Below are 24,947 nucleotides of genomic sequence, written 5' to 3' on the forward strand. Positions count from 1 at the left end.
CAAACAATCAATAACAATTATTTTTAATTTTTAAAAAATGAAATCTTTTTTTTACCACACCTCAAACTTACAAAGCTTGTATCACAATAATTTTCATTAAATGCACATTAGCCAACTCTTTCTCTCCTGCATTAAAGCTCAAAGTGAATATATATACTTATACATTTAGAAATATTCAGAGGGTGAAACTAGTAAAATTGGCATTAAAAAATTATAATACTTACTGTCTCAATTTGACAACATGCATACTATCATCTGTGACATACTGACACAAATATTATTTAATTGCATTCACTCTTAACACAGAGACATATTTATAAAGATTTAAGAAATTCTGACTGTAGAGGTCATATTGTAGACAAAAAAACAAACAGTAAGTGAACAGGAAATAGCATGTAGTTTGGTGTATATATACAGTGTAATGCGTGTTGTATCTTGAAGTTTCCGTGCTTCTATAGATAATTCAAGCTATATTAGTGCAAATGCAAGTCCGTCTTCCCCCTGTATACAAAATGCATTTCCAAATCATCTATGGGCCACAGAAACATTTCAGCTGTTATTATTATTATAATCTTTTTGTTGACTTTTGATTTCTATGCATTATTTTTTGTTTTGAAGGCATTGCAATGCTAGCCTAGAAATCTAGACGCACCCTATCGGCAGCAAATCTAATCTGTCCGCGAGTGTCGTCTAGCAACTCTCAATACACTGTAAACGGGAAACTCTTGACGGGCCAATCACATCGTGTATAGAGTCGGTGGGCGGGGCTTAACATAATGATGACGGCCTAATTGCTTTGCGTGCTTCTAGTAAATACAGAAACTGGTGAACGGCGGCGGTCTTTCGAATCAGCTTTGACCGCGACTCTGGAAGACTTGGAGTTAAGCTTTCCTCTGAGAAAAGAACAAAGAACTGGCTTGATGTGGGTCTGGCTTGTCAGGCTATTGCAATGCATTAAGAGAAGAAACTCTGCTTAGAAACAAAAATTTTTAGAGACGTTTTAGAAAAAGTGCTCACTAACTACAGCATTCAACATTCACATGACCTATATATATATATATATATATATATATATATATATATATATATATATATATATATATATATATATATATATATATGTATATATATATGTATATATATATGTATATATATATATATATATATATATATATATGTATATATATATATATATATATATATATATATATATATATATATATATATATATGTATATATATATATGTGACATACATGTTGTGTAAAAGCTAGATTTTCAGTGTTGAGTGGCTGCTTCTCAAAGTGGAACCTTTATTGTACCCGAAACTCAAAATAAGTTGTGCATTCATCCCTGTTCTTACACTTTACTTGGCATGGGGTGTTTGGAACAATTCTAAATGGTTGTTCAGTCACTTTAACAGAACACCAAACCTTTAACCTTTGGGTGTTTATGAAGGAATCTGTTTAAGTTCTTTCACAGGCTGCAAATACAGACTACATCCACCCGTTAATGACCATTACCAGCCTCATGACAGCTCTGGTTGGCCAGGAAAAAAAAAGATGGCAATAACTAGCAGGGAGATCAGATCTTTTTATGCGTGCATAGAGACCTACTCACTAATGGAGTGTTGATTCTGGATTTTGCAACGAAAGGCTGTAGTAGGGACTCAACATTGCATGGCTTTCAAGTCAAGTTTAAGGCTTTCAAGTTTCAGCAATCTTTGGTGCATCTTTTAAAAGTGTCTGGTTGTAAACCAGAAAGCCTATTCTTGGAGTAGTTTGGTGAAGCTGAGACCATTGTGTGTGGTGGTAGTTTGCTGCGATCTCAAACAGCAGCATCAGCATGGACATAAATTGAGACAGGAATTCTCAGGTGAAGGCACAGCAGTGTAAAATAGAGACGTATGCGTGTATATAGAAGACAAGGTGTGTGAATGGGGGTTGCATTCTATAGGTTGCCGTTGCAGGTGCGACAGAGGATCTCGTCTTGCTCGGGGAAGAAACCGGCACCCACAAGGGACACGGAGCATCGAGAGCAGGTGAAGCAGGGCTGGTGCCATTGCCGGTCCTCGAACGAGATGTACTTTCCTCCGCCAAAACCTAAAAGGAAATAAAAATGATGTAATAAGTCTAAAAGGAACACATCTGTAATCCCTGCCCCCTAAAACCCCCCATCAGTTTTTAAAACAAAGTGACATCCATGCATATTTTACCTGTAATGGGTTTGTTGCAGGCTTCACACTTCTTAGCGTACAGGTTGCCAAAACATTTGAGGCAGTATGGGCTATCCTCACGGGAGGTGAAGTGTTGGCCAGCTAGTTGGACTTTACAGCTTGTGCACACAAAGCACTCCTTATGCCACGGCTCATCTCTATAGGTCACACCTCCTTTAGCCAAGGCCTGAGGTAGAGAGAGTTCAACAGAGATATAAACATTAACCTGTCAGCACAAACTTACACAAACATTACAAAGTTACCTCAGAAAGGGTATTTAGCTTTTACCAAACCTCTTTGTAATCGTCGTATGTTAGGCATAAAACATCTTGTCAGTCTTGAGAGCGTGCATTCATAATGTGTAGCAACTGTACGCCAGGGATGGTTAACTATAGTTGGAAAGTTTACTAGTTCACTAGTCCAACAATTGAAGTTTAAGTAGTTTTAACTAGATCTGAATCACCACCGCTATAGCCTTACACACTGAAAAGAGTTTAATAAAGTATCATTAACTATTAAAGGGTTAGTTCAGCCAGAAATTAAAATTCTGTCATTAATTACTCACCCTCATGTCGTTCGACACCCGTAAGACCTTTGTTCATCTTCTGAACACAAATGAAGATATTTTTGTGGAAATCCGATGGCTCAGAAAGGTCTGCATTGGCCACAATGTCATTTCCTCTCTCAAGACCCATAAAAGGCACTAAAGACGTCGTTACAGAGTCCATCTCACTACAGTGGCTCTACAATAATTTTATGAAGAGACGAGAATTGTTTTTGTGCGCAAAAAAAAAACTAAATAACGACTTGTATAGTGATGGGCCGAATTCAAAACAAAGCTTCGAACGTAATGAAACAGCGTATTGACTCATGATTCGATGAATCATGAATCGGGTGTCAAATACTGCAACAAAAAAAAAAAAAGCTAAAGTTTTTTTGTCTTGTTTGTAGTCCAAACATCTAAAAATTCTTAAAACAAGAAGTATTTACTAGACAAGCAAAAGTGATTATCTTGTTTTGGGAAAACATAACTCAAAACTACGAGTTTTTGCTTAAAATAAGCAAAATAATCTGCCAGTGGGGTAACCAAAATAATCTTAAAACAACATTAATTTTCTCACCACACTGGCAGATTATTTTGCTTATTTTAAGCAAAAACTCTCTTAATTTTGAGTAATTTTGTTCCCAAAACAAGACAATAATTTTGACGTGTCTAGTAAATGTTTCTTAATGTAAGAATTTTGTGAAATTTTGACTAGAAACAAGATATAAATTATAGGTAAGAAAAACATTTTTTTTTGCAGTGAACGACATGAGGGTAAGTAATTAATGACAGAATTTTCATTTTTGGGTGAACTAACCCTTTAATTACTGAGTGTTATTAACTTAAGCAAACTCAAAACCAGCCTAAATAAATGTGTTTTTTGCATTTCACTGAACTATAGAGCCAAGACTCCAAACAGACTGTCAAGACAGGATGTGAAATTGACAGCCAGAGGTAATCAGTGACTAGCAAGACTTCTGATATACAACAGGAAGGAGAAATGAGGTCAGAATTCTGACTTTTTGTGGAGGAATGTGTGCGTGGACTGATGAGGAACACATGGTTATGTATTTCAGGCAGAGAAGCTATGGTGAAATCCAACCACTGACCTGTTTACATCGAGTACAGCGTGGTGCGAACTTGTTCTCATAGCAGGGTACGCAATAGTGGTCATCTTTATCTGGGATAAAGGACTTGGAGCCTATTGGCTGTTGGCAGCTGTTGCAAATGAAACAGCTCTCATGCCATGTGGAGCCAGCATACTCAAGCTTCCTGGTTCCTATGAGAGAAAAAGAAAGGAAGCCTTTAAAATAAACAACCACAGTGCCATAAGATCTATCATTTTTGTAAAGTAACTTTAAACAGAAAATAACTATGAATCGGATAATAACATTGTATGCCAATCAAATAGATTTTTATATATATAAATATTTTTTATATCATATATATATATATATTTTATATATCATATATATATATATATATATATATATATTTCATATATATATATATATATATATATATATATATATATATATATATATATATATATATATATATATATATATATATATATATATATATATATATATATATATATATATATATATATATATATATATATATATATATAGTGGGTGACGATATTTTAATTTCAAAATAACGAGAAACAACGTTGAAATGTGACACAATGATATGCTTTGGAATCTAGTGAAGTTAAAGTAAAACTTTCCCAAAATAAAAATACTTTTTTTTAAATTCTTTTATAAAAATACACTGCCTAGAAGTAAGGCAAAAAGACCATGATGCACTTTGTTTATTTGTGTCCACTGGTCAGTTACACCATTGTTTGTTCCTCAATTTAGGGAAAACATATGCGACTTACTTTTTGGTAACACTTTACAATACAGGTGCACTAATATGCATTAATTCATGCTTAATTAATGCTCAGATAATCATGAGTTAATGTATTACTAATGGTGAACTAACCCATTTATTAATGATTACTGCATCAGCAACTAATGAAGATTCTACATGATTAATAGATTAACCAATCATTAAATTGTTATTAGTTAAATGTGTTAAGTGTCATTATGCTATGACTTTCCTTGTAGGGGCACATGACTATTAACTAATTCAAAATTAATTCAAAACCCATAACCACTATTACATATTACTTAATCAATTAGTTAATAGTCATGTCAACAAAAACTTTTTATTTTGGTCAAAGACTACATCCAGATTGGAATCAGAATGATGATCAAAACAGAGATGGAGAAGGAGTCCATCAACACACCAAAAGCTTGCACATTCCTACAAGGCCATCCTGGGTCCATATTTTTATTGAGTAACATTAGGCATAAATCATGTTCTGATTTACATGCTGTTTGATGTTGATGATTACGTTATTTGACATATGCATCTACTTGCATATGATATTGCTCGTTTCTGCTTCTTTTTTGCCTGTTTTGCCTGGAGATGTGTAATAGCATAACAGTGAAAATCTGGACATTTCCATCAATAGCGGTGAATTATGTAATGGTGCCATTCTGGTGTAAAAGTACTTCTCTTTCTATGATAAAAAAAAACAAAAATACAAATTATTTCCATTTCTAGGACCACCAAGGGAGCTTAACAGAAGTGGAGTCCTATCACAATCTCGTAGATTCTTTGCAGCATCCCATAGTGGGACCTGCTAGTGAGCATGTTGATATGGTGAACAGTCGCTTCACCCAGTTTGAAAGACAAAGGTTACTTAAGCGATGTCAACTGAGACTACTTACCGCTGGGATTTCCCTTCAAAAGACAAATTTGAGCTTTTTAAGTGACAAAATGATCTGACATTCGAGTCTCATCAACTGATTACAAGGTTAAAGGTTGATGCTCATAATCCACTAAGCGTTTCACATGTTAACCAGATCAAAAGCCCTGCAGAGAATCTACTGAAAGAGGCCCCACTGTCAAAATCACCAAAGCTTTACACAGAGACAAAAAGATAAAGGTCGTAATCCCCTGGATAACGAAAGACATTTAGAAGAAATATTGAGTTACATCAACGCTGTCTCTTTCAAGTTCAAAACTCACTCCAAAATATGTCACCACATTTATCAAAGCAAAGTATAATCTGTGAAACGGAGCCCTCCATCCTTTTGTCTTTCCCTTGTCATCTGCACATCACAAACAGAGGACCTTACCACTAACAATGTGTTTCTCTTCATAAAATGTAGCCCTCAGGTTACATGCATGAATCTGGACTCAAAACTGTGGTGGAATATTTTTATCTTCTTGATTTTGGTTTGGCAACTTTTGGAGGTTGTAATACAATTCTATTTTTTTCACTGGATTTACCTCAAAAAAATAACAGCCACAGATTTTAATGTCACTAGCAACTTGATTTACATTTGCAGGAGGTAATAAAGTGGTGCAGGGATGACGTCAGAACCCGGAAGACCAATCCGGAAGATTTTCCTATGGGCTTTTATAATATTTGATGTTCTGCTCTAGAACGTAAATAACACACATACTGAAAACGTACCTACTACTAGATTTTAATACATAGTAAAAAAGTAGGCGAAAAGTCCCGGATGACCCTTCTACATCCAGTGAGATTCTGAATCTGGACACTTTCCTATCCCATTAGACATTTACATTTACATTTAATCATTTAGCAGACGCTTTTATCCAAAGCGACTTACAAAAAAGGGGAGAGCAATAGAAGCAACGAAACAAACAAGGCCAACAACCTGTAAGAGCTGTAAGAAACCTCAATTAATTAGCACAGTACACAATTTTTTTTTAAAAATTTTTTTTATAGCCATCTACAATAGCCATCTACAATAGCCACCTACAACAAAAACTCACGTACGCAAAATACAGAAAACTGGATTTTGATAGCCATGATAACAACCCATTAGGACTAAGGCTGTTGCCCCAACTGTTGTCGTTAATGCAGATTCAGTGGCCCAATGAGTTGGTTTTGTATGGCATTCTAGCTAAACGCGCAGCAATAGCCATCTACAACAAAAACTCACGTATGCAAAATACAGTACACCGGATTATGATACCTATGATAACTATGTAACACACCCGCCCGAAGGCACAAATCCGGATGAGAGACGTAGATATGATCCGGGAGTGTGCGCTTTTTGGTCGTTGCTGTGGTGATCAGTAAGTGCTATTCTGTATTGGTCAGGTGCAATTGGAAAAGATGTGTCTTAAGATGCTTTTTAAAAATGGCTACAGACTCGGCAGCACGAATTGAGATCGGCAGGTCATTCCACCAGGTGGGAACGGTCCAGGAAAATGTCCGTGAGAGCGATTTCATGCCTCTTTGGGATGGAACCACGAGGCACCGCTCACTCGCAGAACGCAAGCTTCTGGAGGGTGTGTAAGTCTGAACAAGTGAGTTTAGGTATATTGGTGCATTAGACCACGGGAAAGGATTTATGAATGGAGTTGAAGGGACGCAATTGACGCTGGTAGGTCAGATGATAATGACAATAAAGGGCGGATGTACTGTAGTGTGTCCAGATTACAGTCGTACTATGCACATTCATATTATAAAGAACATACTTTTTTAAGGGTCACGAATTAAGTTCAAATCAGACAGTACACGATTTCGGACGCAGCTTATGTTTCCACTTCGTAACTAGAACGTTTCGGTTGTTGTAGAGCAAACGTCAAAGTATTGTCAAGTTATGTTTACCACAGGCTTAATTTAAAAAAACATTATAAAACACCATAGGAAAATTGAAGGAACCATTGGCGAATTAGTAGTCTGGGTTCTGATGTCACCCCTGTAAAACTCTATAGCAGTGCTTGCAAAGCGTGCAAAGTGTTTAAATGACAAATTTGGTGTACATTACACACCACACCACACCACATCAGAGCTGCTTTCCTACTGTCATGATACTCAGCGCACATCTTTACAGTCTAAATGTAACTTTATATTAACAACTGCAATTCAATATGCAAATAAATGTCAGGAAGAAGATCATTCACAATTCAGTATTCAAATAATCAGGTGACATCATCTTTGGTAAAATTTTCAGTGCTGATCATTCTTAGCCAATGGGAATTTTCTGAAGTGTAAAATTACAAAAAACACTAACAAACATATGACTAAAATTACCTACAAAACAAAAGTTTGAATGGAATTACACTATAGTTCAACATTTTGGGCTCGGTAGGATTAATGTTTTTGAAATATGTCTATTATTCTCACCATGGCTGCATCTATTTGATGCACAACTATATTTAATCTATATTTTTTACAGTATAATTTATTTCTGTGATGGCAGAGCTTAATTTTTAGATGTTACTCCAGTCTTCAATGTCCCATGATCCTTCAGAAATCATGACATGCTGATTTGGTGCTCAAGAATCATTTCTTATTATTATCAATGTTTAAAACAACTGTGTTTGCTTCATAATTTTGTGGAAACGGAGATACATTAATTCCAGGATTTTTTGATTGAATATTGAATAGAAATCTGTCCATGATCCATTTAATATATATCCTGGATGAATAAATGCATTAATTTCTTTCAAATTACAAATCTTATTGGCCCCAAATTTTCAACAGTGGTGCAAGTGGTTCAAGCTAAATTAGCGGTTCATACTTGGGCTTTATGGAATATCAATTTCTTGCAGGCATTATAAAAATATGTAAAGGTCTTTCAATATAGGCCTCACCTTGCAAGCCTGGTAAAAGAACATACGTAACCTCCTGGAATTGTTACCTACTTTTCAGCAGCCTTGCTGAAATATTTTACTGGCTTATCTCCTCCTATCTTCAGAGGCTTGGACGGCAGCCATGCGCAATGATTTGGCTGAGAGACAGCAAGCTAGGCAGACTGGCAATTATTTTGTCACATCTAACCTGGTCCTCACCGCTCTCTCACTTCTCTCTGTTTTAGTCATGCAGCTAGTACTTTGGATTTGCTTTGGCAGAACATCCCAACTTTCCCCTTTTCTCTGTTTTGGCTCCTTCATATTTGTGAATCTAACGTTACCTGCTGCATACCTGTGGTCATGAAACGCTGTCTGTTTCAGAAGTGTGAAGACTTGCAGTCTTACACAACAGGAACGAGAACAAACCGAAGGAGCAGTGCCAAAGTGTGAAGCAAGGGACTAGACCGAGACCAGTCTGAACAAGGTATATCAGGTAATGATATGAGTTATGGGATCTGTAAGGGTGCTGATGTCATTTGTACCAGGCATGACGGTTTTATCGCAGGCCACACATTTGGAGGAGAACTCGTTGCAGTAGCAGTCGTTGCACAGAAGAGCATCGTCCTGGCTGGTGAAGGGCTCGTCGGCCAGCGAGCGGTCGCAGCGGAAACAGCGGAAGCAGTGTTCGTGGTAGTGGCGGTCCTCGTAAAACAGCTCCTGAATAACACAGACACAGCACAGGCATGTTAAAGAACTTTTGAGGAGATAATTCATGCAAAAATTCATAATGACAAATTCAAAACAAATTTTTAAGGTGACCTGTCCCTTTAAACCAGCAGATTTAGTAGCTTTCCTATAGCTCAAACAGTAGCACGTGGTGCTAACGTCGCCAAGATCATGGGTTAGATTTCCAGAGATAAAGATGGAAATGTGTACCTGTGCAAATGCAATGCAAGTCGCCTTTTGGATGAAAGCCTTTTCCAAAAGCAAACATTTCAGTAAACATACAAACATGAGCTAGCTGCAGAGGATGCACTGGTGTCCCGATATTAGAATATTAAAAATGTGTGGTTACTGTTAAAAAACAAGTTGACATACCAACAGATTAGCTTTGTTTACAAGAAAAATAAAATAAAAAGAGGCCACACATTAAACGGCTTTTCCACAACGCCAAGAACATTTCTGATTAACATCTCAAGTAATTGCCATGCAACAGCATCTCAAACGCTAGCACATGTGTATCTAGTTATGTGTGTGTGGAGAACAAGGCGTCTGGGTCGCCTCCTCATGTAAAATATGTAAACACATAGTAATAAGACAGGGAGGGTGAAATTTATGACCTGTAACTGCAAATGGCCAAGACAAACAGCGAATTTATTTAGCATCTGCTGTCCCTCAGTGTCATCAGAATCTTTGTCTGTTTGTGCACAGATTCCCGATTTCCTGTGGGGAGTTTACTACCGTGCTATATTAACTGCATTATTTGGCTTTTATTTAATTTAGAAGGGATTAGTTACCCTCAAAACGGGAAAGATTAAAGACTCAATACGTCTACAAGGTTTTCAACATTGTTGCCCTGACTGAAGTTGAATGACATTTCTAATTGGACAATAAATGCCTTTCTCTAAAGAACTGTTAAACGGACAGTTTCAGACTGAAACCACATAAAAAAGATTTTTTCCATCCACCATGGAAATGCTCCTGTAAAAATCAACATTTTGCTGTACAAAGTGAACCAGGCACTACTTGCGTGCTTCTTGTAGGGAATTGTTCACTCAGAAATGTAGATTTTGATGGTCTAAAAAGCTGTGGTCAATTTTCCTGGACACAAATTTCATAGGCGAAATCCAGTCATTCAATACGACTCATGTAATCCTGAATTTTGCGCGAATGCCAAAGATCTACCCACGCAGATTTCGCGTCAGGTTAAGGTTGGTCACTCAAATACTTTGCGTTGTGTGAGCTGTGCTTCATTCAGTACTACTGACAATTAGCAGTGGACCTTTTTGTTTGCAAAAATTTTACGCAAGTAATTTTATAAACTGCAACACATACATTTTATATTCAAAGGCGGTAAACTCATTACATTAATAAGACTTTTTTTTAAATATTTTTTTTTAACTCATTTTAGAATTGAATCGTGATTCTCAGGATCTAATCGGATCATGAGGTGTTTAAAGCTCTATTCGGATGGGATTAGATTAATATGGTGATGTGGGGGTAAAGTAATTTTACCTCAGGACGGCTGTAATATTAATGGCCAATTCGCACGGGATAAGACATCTCAGTAAAACTAGCAGAAGTGGGAGTAGTAACTCGCTTTATGCACCACGGTAACCTCGGCTTAGGTATTATCATCACGTGAGCAAACACACAACAGTCTGAACTCCGTCTCCTATATGTGTGTGTTTTAATAAACAGGTCCAGTCTAATGACGATTCTGATTGGATTGTGTTGGTAATAGAAACTTTCCTACAGCTAAAATAAGTGTTTTGCCTCTAATAAGTGCTTTTGATCTTCTTTTTTCTTTAAATGATATGCCGAAAATACTTCCTGAGAAGACGTTTGCCACAGACGTTGCGGAGAAGACGTTTGCCACAGAGTTGTCCCAACACCTACAACGCAACTGAATGCTTCAAGCGAATTCAACCGAATGCTTTAAGGTAAATTCTTGGTAATCTTCACAGACATAGTCCATAATGATTACCGAGATGGCACAATCGGACGGGACTAAAATCACCAAGAACGTCTGGTAATAATAACTCCCACGTCCCCATGTTAATCTAATCCAGTCCGAATAGGGCTTAAAAATTTACATCACTTATTTTTGTTGTATTTCAAAGAGCAGCTTAAACTTTCTGCAGAATCGCTTCTTTTGTGTTCCATAGGAGACATATTTGGAACGACACAAGGGTGTGTCAATTAGGAGAACTACCCTGTTAAAAAAAAAGCATATGCTGGTATTGTTTTGAAGCATGGCAGCTGGTTTGAGCTGGTTTAAGTTGGTCCTTGGCTGGTCCTAAGAAACTAGCTCCAGCTCAGGACCAGCTTATAGACATCTTAAGACAAGCTTAAACCAGTTCATGACCAACTAAAGACCAGCATAAACCAGCTCAAACCAGCAACCATGCTTCAAAACATACCTAACCAGCAAATAACTGGATTTTCCAACAGGGTATTGTTTAGCGCAACTCACTCTTGCATCATGGGCAATCAGCTCTTTGCACTCATCACAGGTGTTGGCGAACAGGCTGTCGTAGCAAGGGATGCAGTAAGGGTTTTCCTCCGCCTGGATGTACTTCCTGCCGTATAGGGACTCCTTGCAGTTGTCACAGTCAAAGCGCTCGCTCATGTTGCTCCTGATCCGAATCAGTCCCTGTAACACACATGGAAGATACAGATAGGTGAGGCTTCAATCACAGCTGTATCACCCTGAGAGAGAAAGAGAGACACTAACAAACACATACAGGCAGATCCGTCATGAAGCACTGTGCAAAACGTCTATTAAGTTTTATAGCTCTGTGATGATAGCTGGGAAATGAGAGGGAGGAAGCTGGAACTTTAGCAAGCGCACAACTCTATGCTGCGTGTGACGTGGCAGCTGTAGCAGAATTTCAATAGGAGCTCACTTTTAGAGAAATAATCATTGTTTTAAGAGCTTTGTTTTTCTTGGCCACCGAGCAAAGATGGCTTTGACTGATGCATTTGAATTATTTTATCACCATCTTACACTACGATGGCAGTGTTTTTAGGACACTGTAGCGAGTTAAAAGTACTTTTAACTAAATGCATCTCAAGGACTTATTCCAGTCTGTTTTGTCTGCATCTTGCTGTTTTTTAAAAGCAAGAACGGCCCCTTATACGGCTAGCCTTTCAGTGCCTTTTAAGCAAATCATTAAAGTTTACAAATCAGACTGATAGATGAATTGATATTGATTAGTCACCTGACACTACCATTCAATTTCTTTTAAAGTAATTCATACTTTGATTTAGCAAGTATGCATTTAACTGATCAAAAATAACAGTAAAAACATTTATAATACAAATTTCTATTTCAAATAAATGCTGTTCTTTTGAACGTTCCATTCATCAAAATGTATAATGGTTTTCAAAAAAAAAAATATTAAGCAGCCCAATTGTTTTCAGTTGTGACAATAGGAATGTTTCTTGAGCACCAAATCAACATATAAGAATGTTTTCTGAAGGAGTGTGTGACACTGGAGAAAAAAAATGTTTTTCCATCATATGAATAAATTATATTATAAATGAATATAGAAAATATTTATTTCAATTTGTAATAATATTTCACAATATTACTGTTTTACCTGTATATTTGATCACATAAATGCAGCCTAGTCTTTTTTCAAAAACATTTAAAAATATTACCAACTACCTATTACCCAAATGTTTGAGTAGTGTACAATACATCACCTAATTAATATTTACATTTCACATTTATGCATTTGGCAGAGGCTTTAATCCAAAAAACGACTTGCATTGTATTAAATGTATACTTTTGTAAGTTCTTGCTCCCACATATGTCCAAATAGGCAGACAAAGATTTCAGATTTCCCATTGATTTCCTCTTTGTTATCGGTTTTATCAAATTCCTGGAGTTTGCACCTAACCCAGGCATTCTCGCTTTGGCATCCATGTGCAGAAAAAAAAAGACAAACTCATCATTGCGTGGCGCATAAAAGGCCTACAAGATCACAGAGGTAAGACTATATTCTTGTTTGGAAAAAGACCTCATTCTGTTGGAGGTCTGCACATTTGCATGCTTCACCAGCAAATATTTGTGAATAAACACGTCTGCCTCGGATGCGCAGACCACCTAGTGAAGTGTTTAGAGAACAGCAAAAGTGACAAGAACTCTTAAATTTTTTTAAAAGAACAAGCGCTGATCCAAAACAAAGAAGTTTTTTTTTTTTTTTTTTTAAGTTTGTAATGCCTGTCTTCCATCACACAATCTTCTTCATAGGGGAGTACAGATCAGATTTGTTCACATTCGGTACAATAACATACCCCATGTTCACAATGTGAGGTGTTAAAACCATTTACAGTACACACATAAACCAACAGTGTAATAAAAACACCAGGTTGACCTTAACGTGAGCGTACGGCCCTGCGAGTGCCCGTCACGGAATAATATTGTTACAGCGTTGCGGCAACGCTATCAGGTTGCCAAAACATTACCGAGACGTTGGAGGAAAGCCTTATGATAAGTGATAGGCCTCCCTGGCAGAGACAAACCCATGTGTATCAGTTTCCACCCAGCTAATAACAATAATCAGCCACCGCTGAAATAATGAATCTATTTGCGCTGCCTGTCTTACACACGCCCACAGGGAGGGTGTAATCACGGGACGCGAGATGAAAGATATCAACCACCGTGTTTCATCTTTCCTCTTTCCCCTGGCAAGACAAAAGGCTTCAAATGATCGTGGGTGTGAAAGGGTAAGATAAAAAAAGGGTGACGCACCTCCTGAGCTTCATAAATAATCAGCTGACACTCTTTTACTACGATGATACCACTTACCCTCAGCTGAGAGCTGCTCTAAAAGCTTCTTTGCCCTGAATCTGCTCGTAAATTAGGGAGTGTACATGTTAAAGGCTCCTGTGTCCTGAGGCTGCCCCTGGTTTACATCATTACAGACGTCCGTTTGAGGGAATATGAACCTTCTCTGTTCCCATCAAGGGTATCATGGTTCCGTGTTTCTCGCAGATGGGTCAATGACATGATACACTTTTTTGTCCAAGTCACTAATTTATTCAAATGTATATTAAAAATGCATATTCTCTTTTAACATATAATTTGGCTTTGTAGAGGCCAGACAAGGCTGGTTCAGGTTGTAAAATGTCATGTAGTGTGACACGATTCATGAGTCCAAACAGACAAATAACAAAATAATATGATTAACTAGAGATTCTAAAAACTATGAGGTTACACTTTATTTTAAGTTTCAGTAATTAACTAGTTGCTTATTAGCATGCATATTACTACGATATTGGCTGTTTATTAGTACTTATAAAGCACATGTTAATGACTTTTTCTGCATAACCTTATTCTACATCCCTTAATCCTACCAATACCTAAACTTAAATGCTACAAAAGCTACCTTACTAATTATTAATAAGAAGCAAATTAGGAGTTTATTGAGGTAAAAGGCATAGTTAATAGTGAATGTGTTCCCCATACTAAAGTGTTACCAAAAACGTTCATTGCTGCAGTATATTTAAAAACATTAAATACATTTGAATTATTTTATAAATAAATAGTCAGGTTGAGTGATTGATTCAATGACTCACTCATGAAAACTTAACTTGTTTCATTACTGGATGAATCAGTGAATCTCTTGAATGAATGATTCAATGACAAACACATTTTTAACAGGCACATGTCGCCACCTACTGCTGTACGTCAGTTTACCGGTCTACTGATGTTGATCGCTGTAGTAGACTCATTGTTAATATCTGAACTATAAAATGTTATCCCAGTACTTCTGTGATAATATGAATTATCGTAAGACAGAAGTAATGATGATTGAAAAGATTATTTGTAAAGCTGTTTCACACTTATACGTGATAATTTTTCTCTCTGGGTCAGAGTGCAGATCTCAATGTTCACTGTGATCGTACTTGTCAAAGGTTTCCTTGCCAAAGTTTGCCCATTGGCCCCTCTGTCCATCATGGCCTCCTAATAATCCCCCTCTCCTGATTGGCTTAATCACTCGGTCTCCTCTCCACCAATCAGCTGGTGTGTGTTGAGCGTTCTGGCGCAATATGGCTGCCGTCGCATCATCCAGGTGGATGCTGCACATTGGTGGTGGTTGAGGAGATTCCCCCCTTCAATGTAAAGCGCTTTGAGTGCCTTGAAAAGCGCTATATAAATCGAACAAATTATTATTAATTATTAATAGACAGAGATTAATAACTGTCATTTAGAAATAAGATCGCGAGGGTGTTTGAATTGAGACTGTGATGTTTTCACGATAAATCATGCAGCTCTATTATTAATTAATAATTCCTAAATGACTTTACACCTTGAAAAATAGCACTGTTAATTCTAATATTTTGAGAGATACTACGATATATTGAGAAAATATATTGAGAAATATTATGTTTAATAAATCATAATTTATACGAAATTGGCACATATTAAACGAGTTTTCCTTTTATTTACTCTTCATTGTCATTACATTATACGCATATCAATGCTATTTTAAAATGGCTTTTATTTCTATATTTTCAATTAGCTTAATTTTTTGTACTTTGGTTTTGTACTTTTGATATTTTTTCACTTTTTTATTTCTAAATAATTTCCATTAACTTTTTATTTTAAAAGTTTGTCATCATATATTTATATTTCATTTTATTTCAGCGTTATTTCGATTAACAAAAATGTTTTTCATAGCTTTAGTTTTAGTTAACGATATCAACATGGACAAGTAACAGGAAAAACATGTAAACGCGAGTTAAGGCAGCTTTTGTGCAGGTGTGTGAACACCTGGGATCCATCCCACAACCACCATCTACTTCCTTCATCTTGCTTCAGATCTCCAGAACTAATAGCTCACTTCCTGGCAAATTGTTAGACTGGAAGAAGGAGAAATGAAACCAGGCTTAGTGCTAAATGTAGCATGTTATAAAAAGAAGTTATGGAGGTATGATAAACATCTTTTAAATGTATGTTGCGAAACTGCGTTGTTTATAATGAAAGTAGACAGATCTATGCATTTTTTTCCTTGGTTTGGAAACCATATGCTAAATTTCACATTAAATTTCATCTAAACACAGGATGGGCTGTTTGCACACACCAGGAAGGATCACTAACAGCGCTTCGAAGGCCTCATCGTTCACCCAAGTAACGTCAACAACAGTGGTTCTGCAGCCTGACTACAAGTGTGTTTACGGTCTCTAGGGAGACGTGAGCTTTAGTTAGAATAACTCTCCTCCTGGTAATCATTAAAGATGAGGTAGGACCGAGTCCTTTACTGTACGGAGGGAAATATTATTCCAACTCAGATGATATATAAATACTTAAGTTGTCTAGGGCGGGAGTTGTTATTACTTCCTTTCTGGGCTTAGTTTCTAAAACATCATGAGAGCAACAAATGGAACAAGCAACATGAGAGTAAATGGGCAGTTTGGACTAAGGTGGAGGGCATGATGTCATCAGTGACCCCAGGGCTAGACATCCAGAAGTGATTCAATCCAGAAGCTGGGAAAATGAAGTAAGACCTCTCCCTCTACGTACAAAGTCAGAGGAGCTTTGGTTGAACTCTAATGAGGTATTTTGTACAGAACCATAAGGAATCCTCTGACAAGTTGCATTTGAAAGAGTATGCAGGAATTTCGCCTTTTTTGTGCAATGTGTTTTGTTACTGATGAACTGGCCTGTAGTTAAATACCAAAACTGTGAGCAAAACAGTCCTTGAAGTTGAAGATGTTCAACAAACACCATGAGCCATCAGCTCTGTTTATTTGATCTGCAAAATCAGTGTGTCAGTGTGTTATACAGTATGTATATGTGTGAGATTATTCAGATAAATTGTGAAATTTGTCTACACTGGAAGTATCTTTAGCAGCACATAACAGCATATCATAAATTTAGTAGATGACAACACTTTCTATTTTTGACACTGCAGAACAAATCATTTTTCTTACAAATATTATATGCATGAATAGCATATAATACATTTCATTCATTATACAGTATATTAATGTCTATCTTACATCCAGAGGCGGACAGAGTACACAGCTTCATTACTTGAGTAAAAGTACAGATACCCCTTGCAAAGTTTTACTCAAGTATAAGTAAAAGTACTACAGTCAGATGTCTACTTAAGTAAAAGTATTGAAGTACACTGTAAAAAATGATATGTTCAATAAGTTATGACAACGTATGTGTTTACATTCTTTTAACTCATCACAATAAGTTAAGAAATGTTAAACTTTTTTTTATTAGTTATACAAGATGTAACTCATTTTTTAAAGTCAGTTTAACATAATTAAGTTGAAATAACTTAACATCCAAGTCGATTGTACTGCAGTGCAAAAGTTCAAAATTTGCCTTTTTTTTACAGTTGTTTTTAAAAGTACTTGAGTATCAAGAGTACATTTTCTAAATATTGCATTACTACTGCCACAGTGCTTGCTTACATTTATATACAGAAATGTCCAACATGGAGTTATGAAAAATGTTAATGTTAATTAGCCTAGAAATCTAGACGCACTCTAGCGGCAGCAAATTTAATCTGCCCGCGAGTGTCATCTAGCAACTCTCAATACCCTTCTGAGCTGTATTCGCCTAACTCTTGCTGGGTCAATCACATCGTGTATAGAGTCGGTGGGCGGGGCCATAATGAAGACGGCCGAGTTGCGTTTGCGTGCTTCTAGTAAACACAGAAACTGGCGAACGGCGGTCTTTCAAATCAGCTTTGACCGCAACTCTGGAAGACTTGGAGTTAAGCTTTTCTTTGAGAAAAGAACAAAGAACGGCACTGAAGTCATTCTTAAAAAGGGAAGATGTGTTCGGAGTTTAGCTGACTGGATACGGCGAATGTTTAATCTATCAACAAGCTCCGTTTCACCTTCGTTGCTCTGGTTGGTTGTAGCGCTATCCTATCGCGTGCAGAGGGAGTTTGAAAGACAACCGTTTATCCCGCCCCTCGGACTGAGCTCTGTCAATGGTGAGTTTCCAGACCAAACATCTTGATGTGGGTCTGGCTTGTCAGGCTAAATGTTAATACCTTGGAGAATTTAAATCTAACCATGGAGTTGACATTGGCGGAAAGCTGAAGGTGATTGCTGATAGGCTGTCCCAATCAGTGGCGCCTGCACAATCCAATCACGTTTAAGAGGGATACAACTAATGAAGGGTTTCCGAGAAATGTCCTTTTTTTTTTTTTTTGAAGTAGTAACGGGTACTTACGTTTATGGATAGAAATGTAGTGGAGCAAAGAGTACAGTATTTATCTCTCAAATGAACTTGAGTAAAGTCATGAGTACTCCCCAAAAATGATACTTGAGTAAAGTATAGATCCCACAAAATTGTACTCAAGTACTGCACTCAAGTAAATGTACTCCATAACTGTCCGGTTCTGCTTACATCGGAGCCAACTTGTGATGTTTCTGGCCTCTGGCCTTATAATGTTAATAATCTTGGCTTCTAACCATGTTATTGTAGCAATACTAACATATTAACTGACAGTCTTTTTATTGCTGATGACTGCACAGTGATAGTGAATACTCTGAGATGACATGCAGCTTTGTCCCTTGCAGCGTAGACAACCTCACTTGGTTGCAACGTTTTGCATTGTCAGTCACTTCCAGTAGTACAGACATAACTGTTTTAGTGACCATTGGCCAGCTCTTAAATATTTCAAAGCAGCTATCTCAGCCTTCTGGTCCTATCTGTATCTGAAGGATATGGCTGTCCTTCTCAGAACAGTCTGTGAGATTCTTGGGGAATGACAAGGCCACAATGGCATGTTTGTCTAACTTCAGAGAGGCCAGACTTAAAGGGAGCAAGGCTTCAGGGCCATGGGCGGCATGTTCACGCAGACCCTCGTCCCAATGCAGTTTCAGAGACAACAACACTAATCCTCTGACCAAACTCCCATCACGCTCCACTTCACATTAAACGGGCCGGCAGTGCCTCCCGCTGGGAAACTGACCCGGTCCCTTCCTGTTCCTGGGGTCCAGCCAGAGCTCGGCCTGTCAAACGTCTGCCTGGGCAACAGGAGGCAATGGCTACTTGCCACCTCATCTAACTGTTACATAACACCCCAAATTCAATAACTCGCTGAATTTAAAGTTCTGTCAATGGAAAAACATATCATGCATTCCATTGCACAAATGGATTCTGTCAGATATCCATATTCATATTAATATCTGAAATACATTATGTTGGTTATGTTCTGGAGGTATCGCTGCTTTTCCTGCTCTTATCCATGCTACATGAATGAATAGGGAGTTCTTGCCCAGAACAGAACCCTATTGCCTATCCAAACTATATGCTAATTGTCAATCATCTTTGACAGAAATGTAGTGGTCCTGACAGAAATGTAGTTTCTGTGACACCTAATGGATTTATTTTTTAAAAATTACATTTTGTAAATGCCTCTTTCGCGCATCAAAAAAAAAAAAAAACACAGCTCTTATAGATCGCAAGAGGTAAACGCAGGCTACTTTGAATACAAATTCCAACATATTAAGAATACAGTCTTGTTCAAAATAATAGCAGTACAATGTGACTAACCAGAATAATGAAGGTTTTTAGTATATTTTTTATTGCTACGTGGCAAACAAGTTACCAGTAGGTTCAGTAGATTGTCAGAAAACAAATGAGACCCAGCATTCATGATATGCACGCTCTTAAGGCTGTGCAATTGGGCAATTAGTTGAAAGGGGTGTGTTCAAAAAAATAGCAGTGTCTACCTTTGACTGTACAAACTCAAAACTATTTTGTACAGAAAAAAAAAAAATTCTGGGATTTAGCAATCCTGTGAATCACTAAACTAATATTTAGTTGTATGACCACAGTTTTTTAAAACTGCTTGACATCTGTGTGGCATGGAGTCAACCAACTTGTGGCACCTCTCAGCTGTTATTCCACTCCATGATTCTTTAACAACATTCCACAATTCATTCACATTTCTTGGTTTTGCTCCAGAAACAGCATTTTTGATATCACCCCACAAGTTCTCAATTGGATTAAGGTCTGGAGATTGGGCTGGCCACTCCATAACATTAATTTTGTTGGTTTGGAACCAAGACTTTGCCCGTTTACTAGTGTGTTTTGGGTCATTGTCTTGTTGAAACAACCGTTTCAAGGGCATGTCCTCTTCAGCATAGGGGAACATGACCTCTTCAAGTATTTTAACATATGCAAACTGATCCATGATCCCTGGTATGCGATAAATAGGCCCAACACCATAGTAGGAGAAACATGCCCATATCATGATGCTTGCACCTCCATGCTTCACTATCTTCACTGTGTACTGTGGCTTGAATTCAGAGTTTGGGGGTCGTCTCACAAACTGCCTGTGGCCCTTGGACCCAAAAAGAACAATTTTACTCTCATCAGTCCACAAAATGTTCCTCCATTTCTCTTTAGGCCAGTTGATGTGTTCTTTGGCAAATTGTAACCTCTTCTGCACATGCCTTTTTTTTAACAGAGGGACTTTGCGGGGGATTCTTGAAAATAGATTATCTTCACACAGACGTCTTCTAACTGTCACAGTACTTACAGGTAACTCCAGACTGTCTTTGATCATCCTGGAGGTGATCATTGGCTGAGCCTTTGCCATTCTGGTTATTCTTCTATCCATTTTGATGGTTGTCTTCCGTTTTCTTCCACGTCTCTCTGGTTTTGCTCTCCATTTTAAGGCATTGGAGATCATTTTAGCTGAACAGCCTATCATTGTTTGCACCTCTTTATAGGTTTTCCCCTCTCTAATCAACTTTTTAATCAAAGTACGCTGTTCTTCTGAACAATGTCTTGAACGACCCATTTTCCTCAGCTTTCAAATGCATGTTCAACAAGTGTTGGCTTCATCCTTAAATAGGGGCCACCTGATTCACACCTGTTTCTTCACAAAATTGATGACCTCAGTGATTGAATGCCACACTGCTATTTTTTTGAACACACCCCTTTCAACTAATTCAACTAATTGCCCAATTGCACAGCCTTAAGAGCGTGCATATCATGAATGCTGGGTCTCATTTGTTTTCTGAGAATCTACTGAACCTACTGGTAACTTGTTTGCCACGTAGCAATAAAAAAATATACGAAAAACCTTGATTATTCTGGTTAGTCACATTGTACTGCTATTATTTTGAACAAGACTGTACTTTAAGATGTGTTGTTATTTATCATGAATAAGCAATTGAGTCAAGTCAACTTTACTTATATAGTGCTTTTACAAATGACAATTGCTTTAAAGCAGCTTCACAGTGATAAACAGGAAAATATTGCAATAAAATTTGATTCAGCTGTACAGTCGTTCTGGAGAAAATGGTGATGTTATCAGTTCATTTCAATTTATCATGTAGCAACAATGCGGGAAGATCTATAATATAGTTGATACAGTTTTTTATTTGGATATTTATTTGAAAACCTAGATCGAAATGTTAGGCAATTAAGCCAAAGGCGACAGTGGCAAGGAACCAAAACTCCATCAAAACTCCAATTGAGTAGGCTTACACTCTGTCTAGAGCAAATGTGAGAGCCTCACTTATAATAAAACCATCCAATGTATCTTCATAGGGCGCATTTTTTGACAAGACGCACCACAACTGTTTGAGACAGTCTACACTGGACACAAAGTAAACAATATAAACTAAAACATTTGTCTTTCTGAATGGGTGCATGATAGCACTGTATATTGGTTCATTTTGACATTCAGGACCTCTTTACTCTTTGATGTTCTAAATGCTGTGGAATTTGGCTTGTACTTCTGTAACTGAAGCTAAATTTCTACACAGTGGCTAAACACCATCTGGCTATAGTAGCCACACCCCAAACTCTCGAACCACCCTCCGTTTAGATAGTGTCTGCAGGGTTCAATATTTACACTTTTTTGGGGGGGGGGGGGGGGGCATAATAAAGGTATTATCACCTAGCCTTTTCTTCCTAACTTATGTATATATAAACATATACATTATGTACATTGAAATGTAATTCAGATTTTCTTCTTTTTGTGAGCTGAGATTTTTGTTTTGTTTAATCATTATATTGTCTTGTTTTCTGTGTTTGCATAAAAGAAAAAAGAAAATCAATACATACTTCACCTTTAAGGGAAGGACAGTAAAGGTTTATAAATCAAACTGGCGAGTGAAAATGTAGCATATGGATTAACAGACAGCAGCACACTGAGATCAGTCTGCCTTTGGAGCAGTTCCAGGCACAGTGATAGCTCTAGTTTTGATTTACAGTCAGCAAAAAACACACAACACCAGCAGGTACTACTGTATATCATCTGAGGCTAGCAGGCCAATAGCAGCATAGTAATGATGTATATTATACCTACATTATTCAGAAGATTATTTAGTTAAGGTTGGGTTTGTTACAATTTGACACATTTTGGCCATTTTGCACAGAATCGTCAACTGTAATATTTCCGTTGACTAGATTATACAAACCTGATTCCACAAAAGTTGTGACACTGTACAAATTGTGAATAAAAAAGGAATGCAACAATTTACAGATCTCATAAACTTATATTTTATACACAATAGAATATAGATAACATATCAAATGCTGAAAGTGAGACATTTTGAAATGTCATGCCAAATATCGTCTCATTTTGGATATCATGAGAGCTAAACATTCCCAAAATGTTGGAATTTAAGCAGGCTAATCCTACAGTAAAATGACAAGTGCACACTGACTCCATGCTGGATTTCTGAGATCAGACACTCTTGACAAATCTAAAGTGCTAAAATGAATAGCTGACAGGTTGGGATGGTTGACAAGATGGGATGATGTCTGCCAAACAAAACACTTATGGTTCTATTATAAAGTCACAGTATCAACATGAAATTCACTGAAATTGCACTGTACATGTGCACTTGGTATTGCCTTTTAGGATTGGCTCCGGTCACATCTGATAAGGCAAAAAACAGCAGAGAGAGGGAGGAAAGAGAGGGAGCCTTATCGGAGGAAGCAGGGAGGCAATTTGTGATGAAGATGAGATAACATTCAAAAACAAATCCAAATGTTTGCTCTTGCTCATTGACACATTATCTCTATTAAAGTTCTTGATGCATGACAGAGACATCTCTCTCTACTTACATTAGGTGTTTTTTTTTTTAACACAAAGTAGCTGTCTTCGCACTTGCTGTCACATGCTGAAGTTCTAGAAGGGTGATTCTCAAACACCCCAAACTCTGGAGGAAACTACCAAATTCTTTAAATAAATTACTTACAGTTTTAATTACGTTTCAGTGGTGGTTTCCATGTTTATTTGCGCATTGATGAGTGGTTCTATTGTTTATCCACCGTGCAAAATGTACAGATACATACATTACAACCTAAAAGTTTGCCAGACTACCGTTTTGTTTTTGATTCATTGAAATTAATTTGATTTACCAGCTACTTTTTGTTAATGAACCCAACTGTTCAAAAGTTAAGAAGTTAGTTTGGTTGTCTTTAGTCTCACGTAGCCAGACATTCAGACCGACGGCAGAAGTTCTGGACTCTATCGCATCAGCTTTTATTGGTCAAGGACCGCCCTAGAGGACATTTGATTAACATGTAATGCAGCCAATCACAGTTAGTTTTGTTCCGCATCATGTTTAGGGGCATTAAAATCTAAAGTCGATTATAAATGATAGATTATAATTGAATGAAAAGCAAACAATAAAGTACCTAAAATATATAAAATTTTGTTTTTATTATAATTTATTTCAATCATCCATTTTACTTTAATCTGCAGACAGTGTTTGAGATCCTCTCCTCTAGAACATGCCTTTTGGTAATGGCTGTGCTTGTGAAATTGGGCCTTTGTTGTTTACTTTGGAGCGGATGATTTGACAATGTTAGTAAATGATCTGCTCGACTGCCGCCACAGAGTTTAAATCCTACACATTTACTCTAGTGTGACAGTGATAACAGTTAACTTGCGTACTAGCCAGACACTCAACAACGCAACCGCAATAGACTCGGCCTCGCTTGCACCGTGAATCCATCTTCTGTTACAGGCCCAGCCATGTGGAGCGGACGTCACTGACCGCAGTTATCCTTCAGAAGGACCATCATCAGCAAATAATCCAAACCGAGACAGCTTTGCAAAACAACAAGCTTTGACGTAAACCAGACAATGACCCGCATAAACAGGTCCTCTTTCTTTCTAACCCTTTTTATCGACCAAATGTATGATTTACCCCTGCAAAAGATTAAATCACTATTTGCCTCGTTGACACAAGGAGGCAGATACTCTTGGCTGACTGATCAGAACTGGGCTGTTTGTTCATGAGCCTCTTCTATTTTAGTGCATGTTAGATGTGAGACATGAACAAGCCAGAAGAACAGACATAGACCAGGCCTAACATGTCATTTCCATTGAGCCCTTTAAACACAGCCTTATGCCGCATGAGGATGGCACAGACAGGTTCACCTCGTAAACATCAATGAACATTAATGAGCACCTGCTTAGTGAGCTAACATTAACAAGGATGTCATTTTCCCAGCTTTTAAGCAGAAGAGAGGTGAGAATATATGCCCTGAAAATCACCATCACAAACCACAGGCCCTTCCAGGGGTATATGGATGTGTCTGTAAGCCATCATCCATATAACTCCCTCCACAACAATAATGGCCTTATTTGACCCTCTTTGGCTTTTTCATTATAGTTGTTTGACATTTCAGACTTGATCTGTGCCAAGACAGTTTAGCTAAAGGCTAGTGCAGTCATTAAAGAGGACACGCAGATCTGCAGTCAATTAGCAAACCCTAAAGCCATTGTCAGCAGTGCTAGCTAAAGTCACTGTGCTTTAGCAAAGGCCCTGAG

The 24,947-nt window shown here is 37.4% G+C and overlaps 1 protein-coding gene across 2 annotated transcripts in view; it reads right to left on the reverse strand.

Annotated features, from left to right (window-relative positions):
- Nucleotides 1-1,226: 1,226 nt before the first annotated feature.
- fhl3a (four and a half LIM domains 3a) overlaps nt 1,227-24,947 on the reverse strand; it is a 48,955-nt gene continuing 25,234 nt past the window's right edge. For both annotated transcript variants that reach the window (XM_067448374.1, XM_067448373.1), the window contains 5 exons: nt 11,627-11,806; nt 8,973-9,147; nt 3,867-4,036; nt 2,214-2,400; nt 1,227-2,100 (listed from right to left, as the gene is read on the reverse strand). In XM_067448374.1, coding sequence (XP_067304475.1) covers nt 1,949-2,100; nt 2,214-2,400; nt 3,867-4,036; nt 8,973-9,147; nt 11,627-11,782 — 840 coding nt within the window. In that variant the 5' untranslated portion in view covers nt 11,783-11,806 and the 3' untranslated portion in view covers nt 1,227-1,948. The remainder of the gene's footprint in view (nt 2,101-2,213; nt 2,401-3,866; nt 4,037-8,972; nt 9,148-11,626; nt 11,807-24,947) is intronic.

The sequence above is a fragment of the Pseudorasbora parva genome, chromosome 7, assembly GCF_024679245.1.
Source record: "Pseudorasbora parva isolate DD20220531a chromosome 7, ASM2467924v1, whole genome shotgun sequence".
NCBI lineage: Eukaryota > Metazoa > Chordata > Actinopteri > Cypriniformes > Gobionidae > Pseudorasbora > Pseudorasbora parva.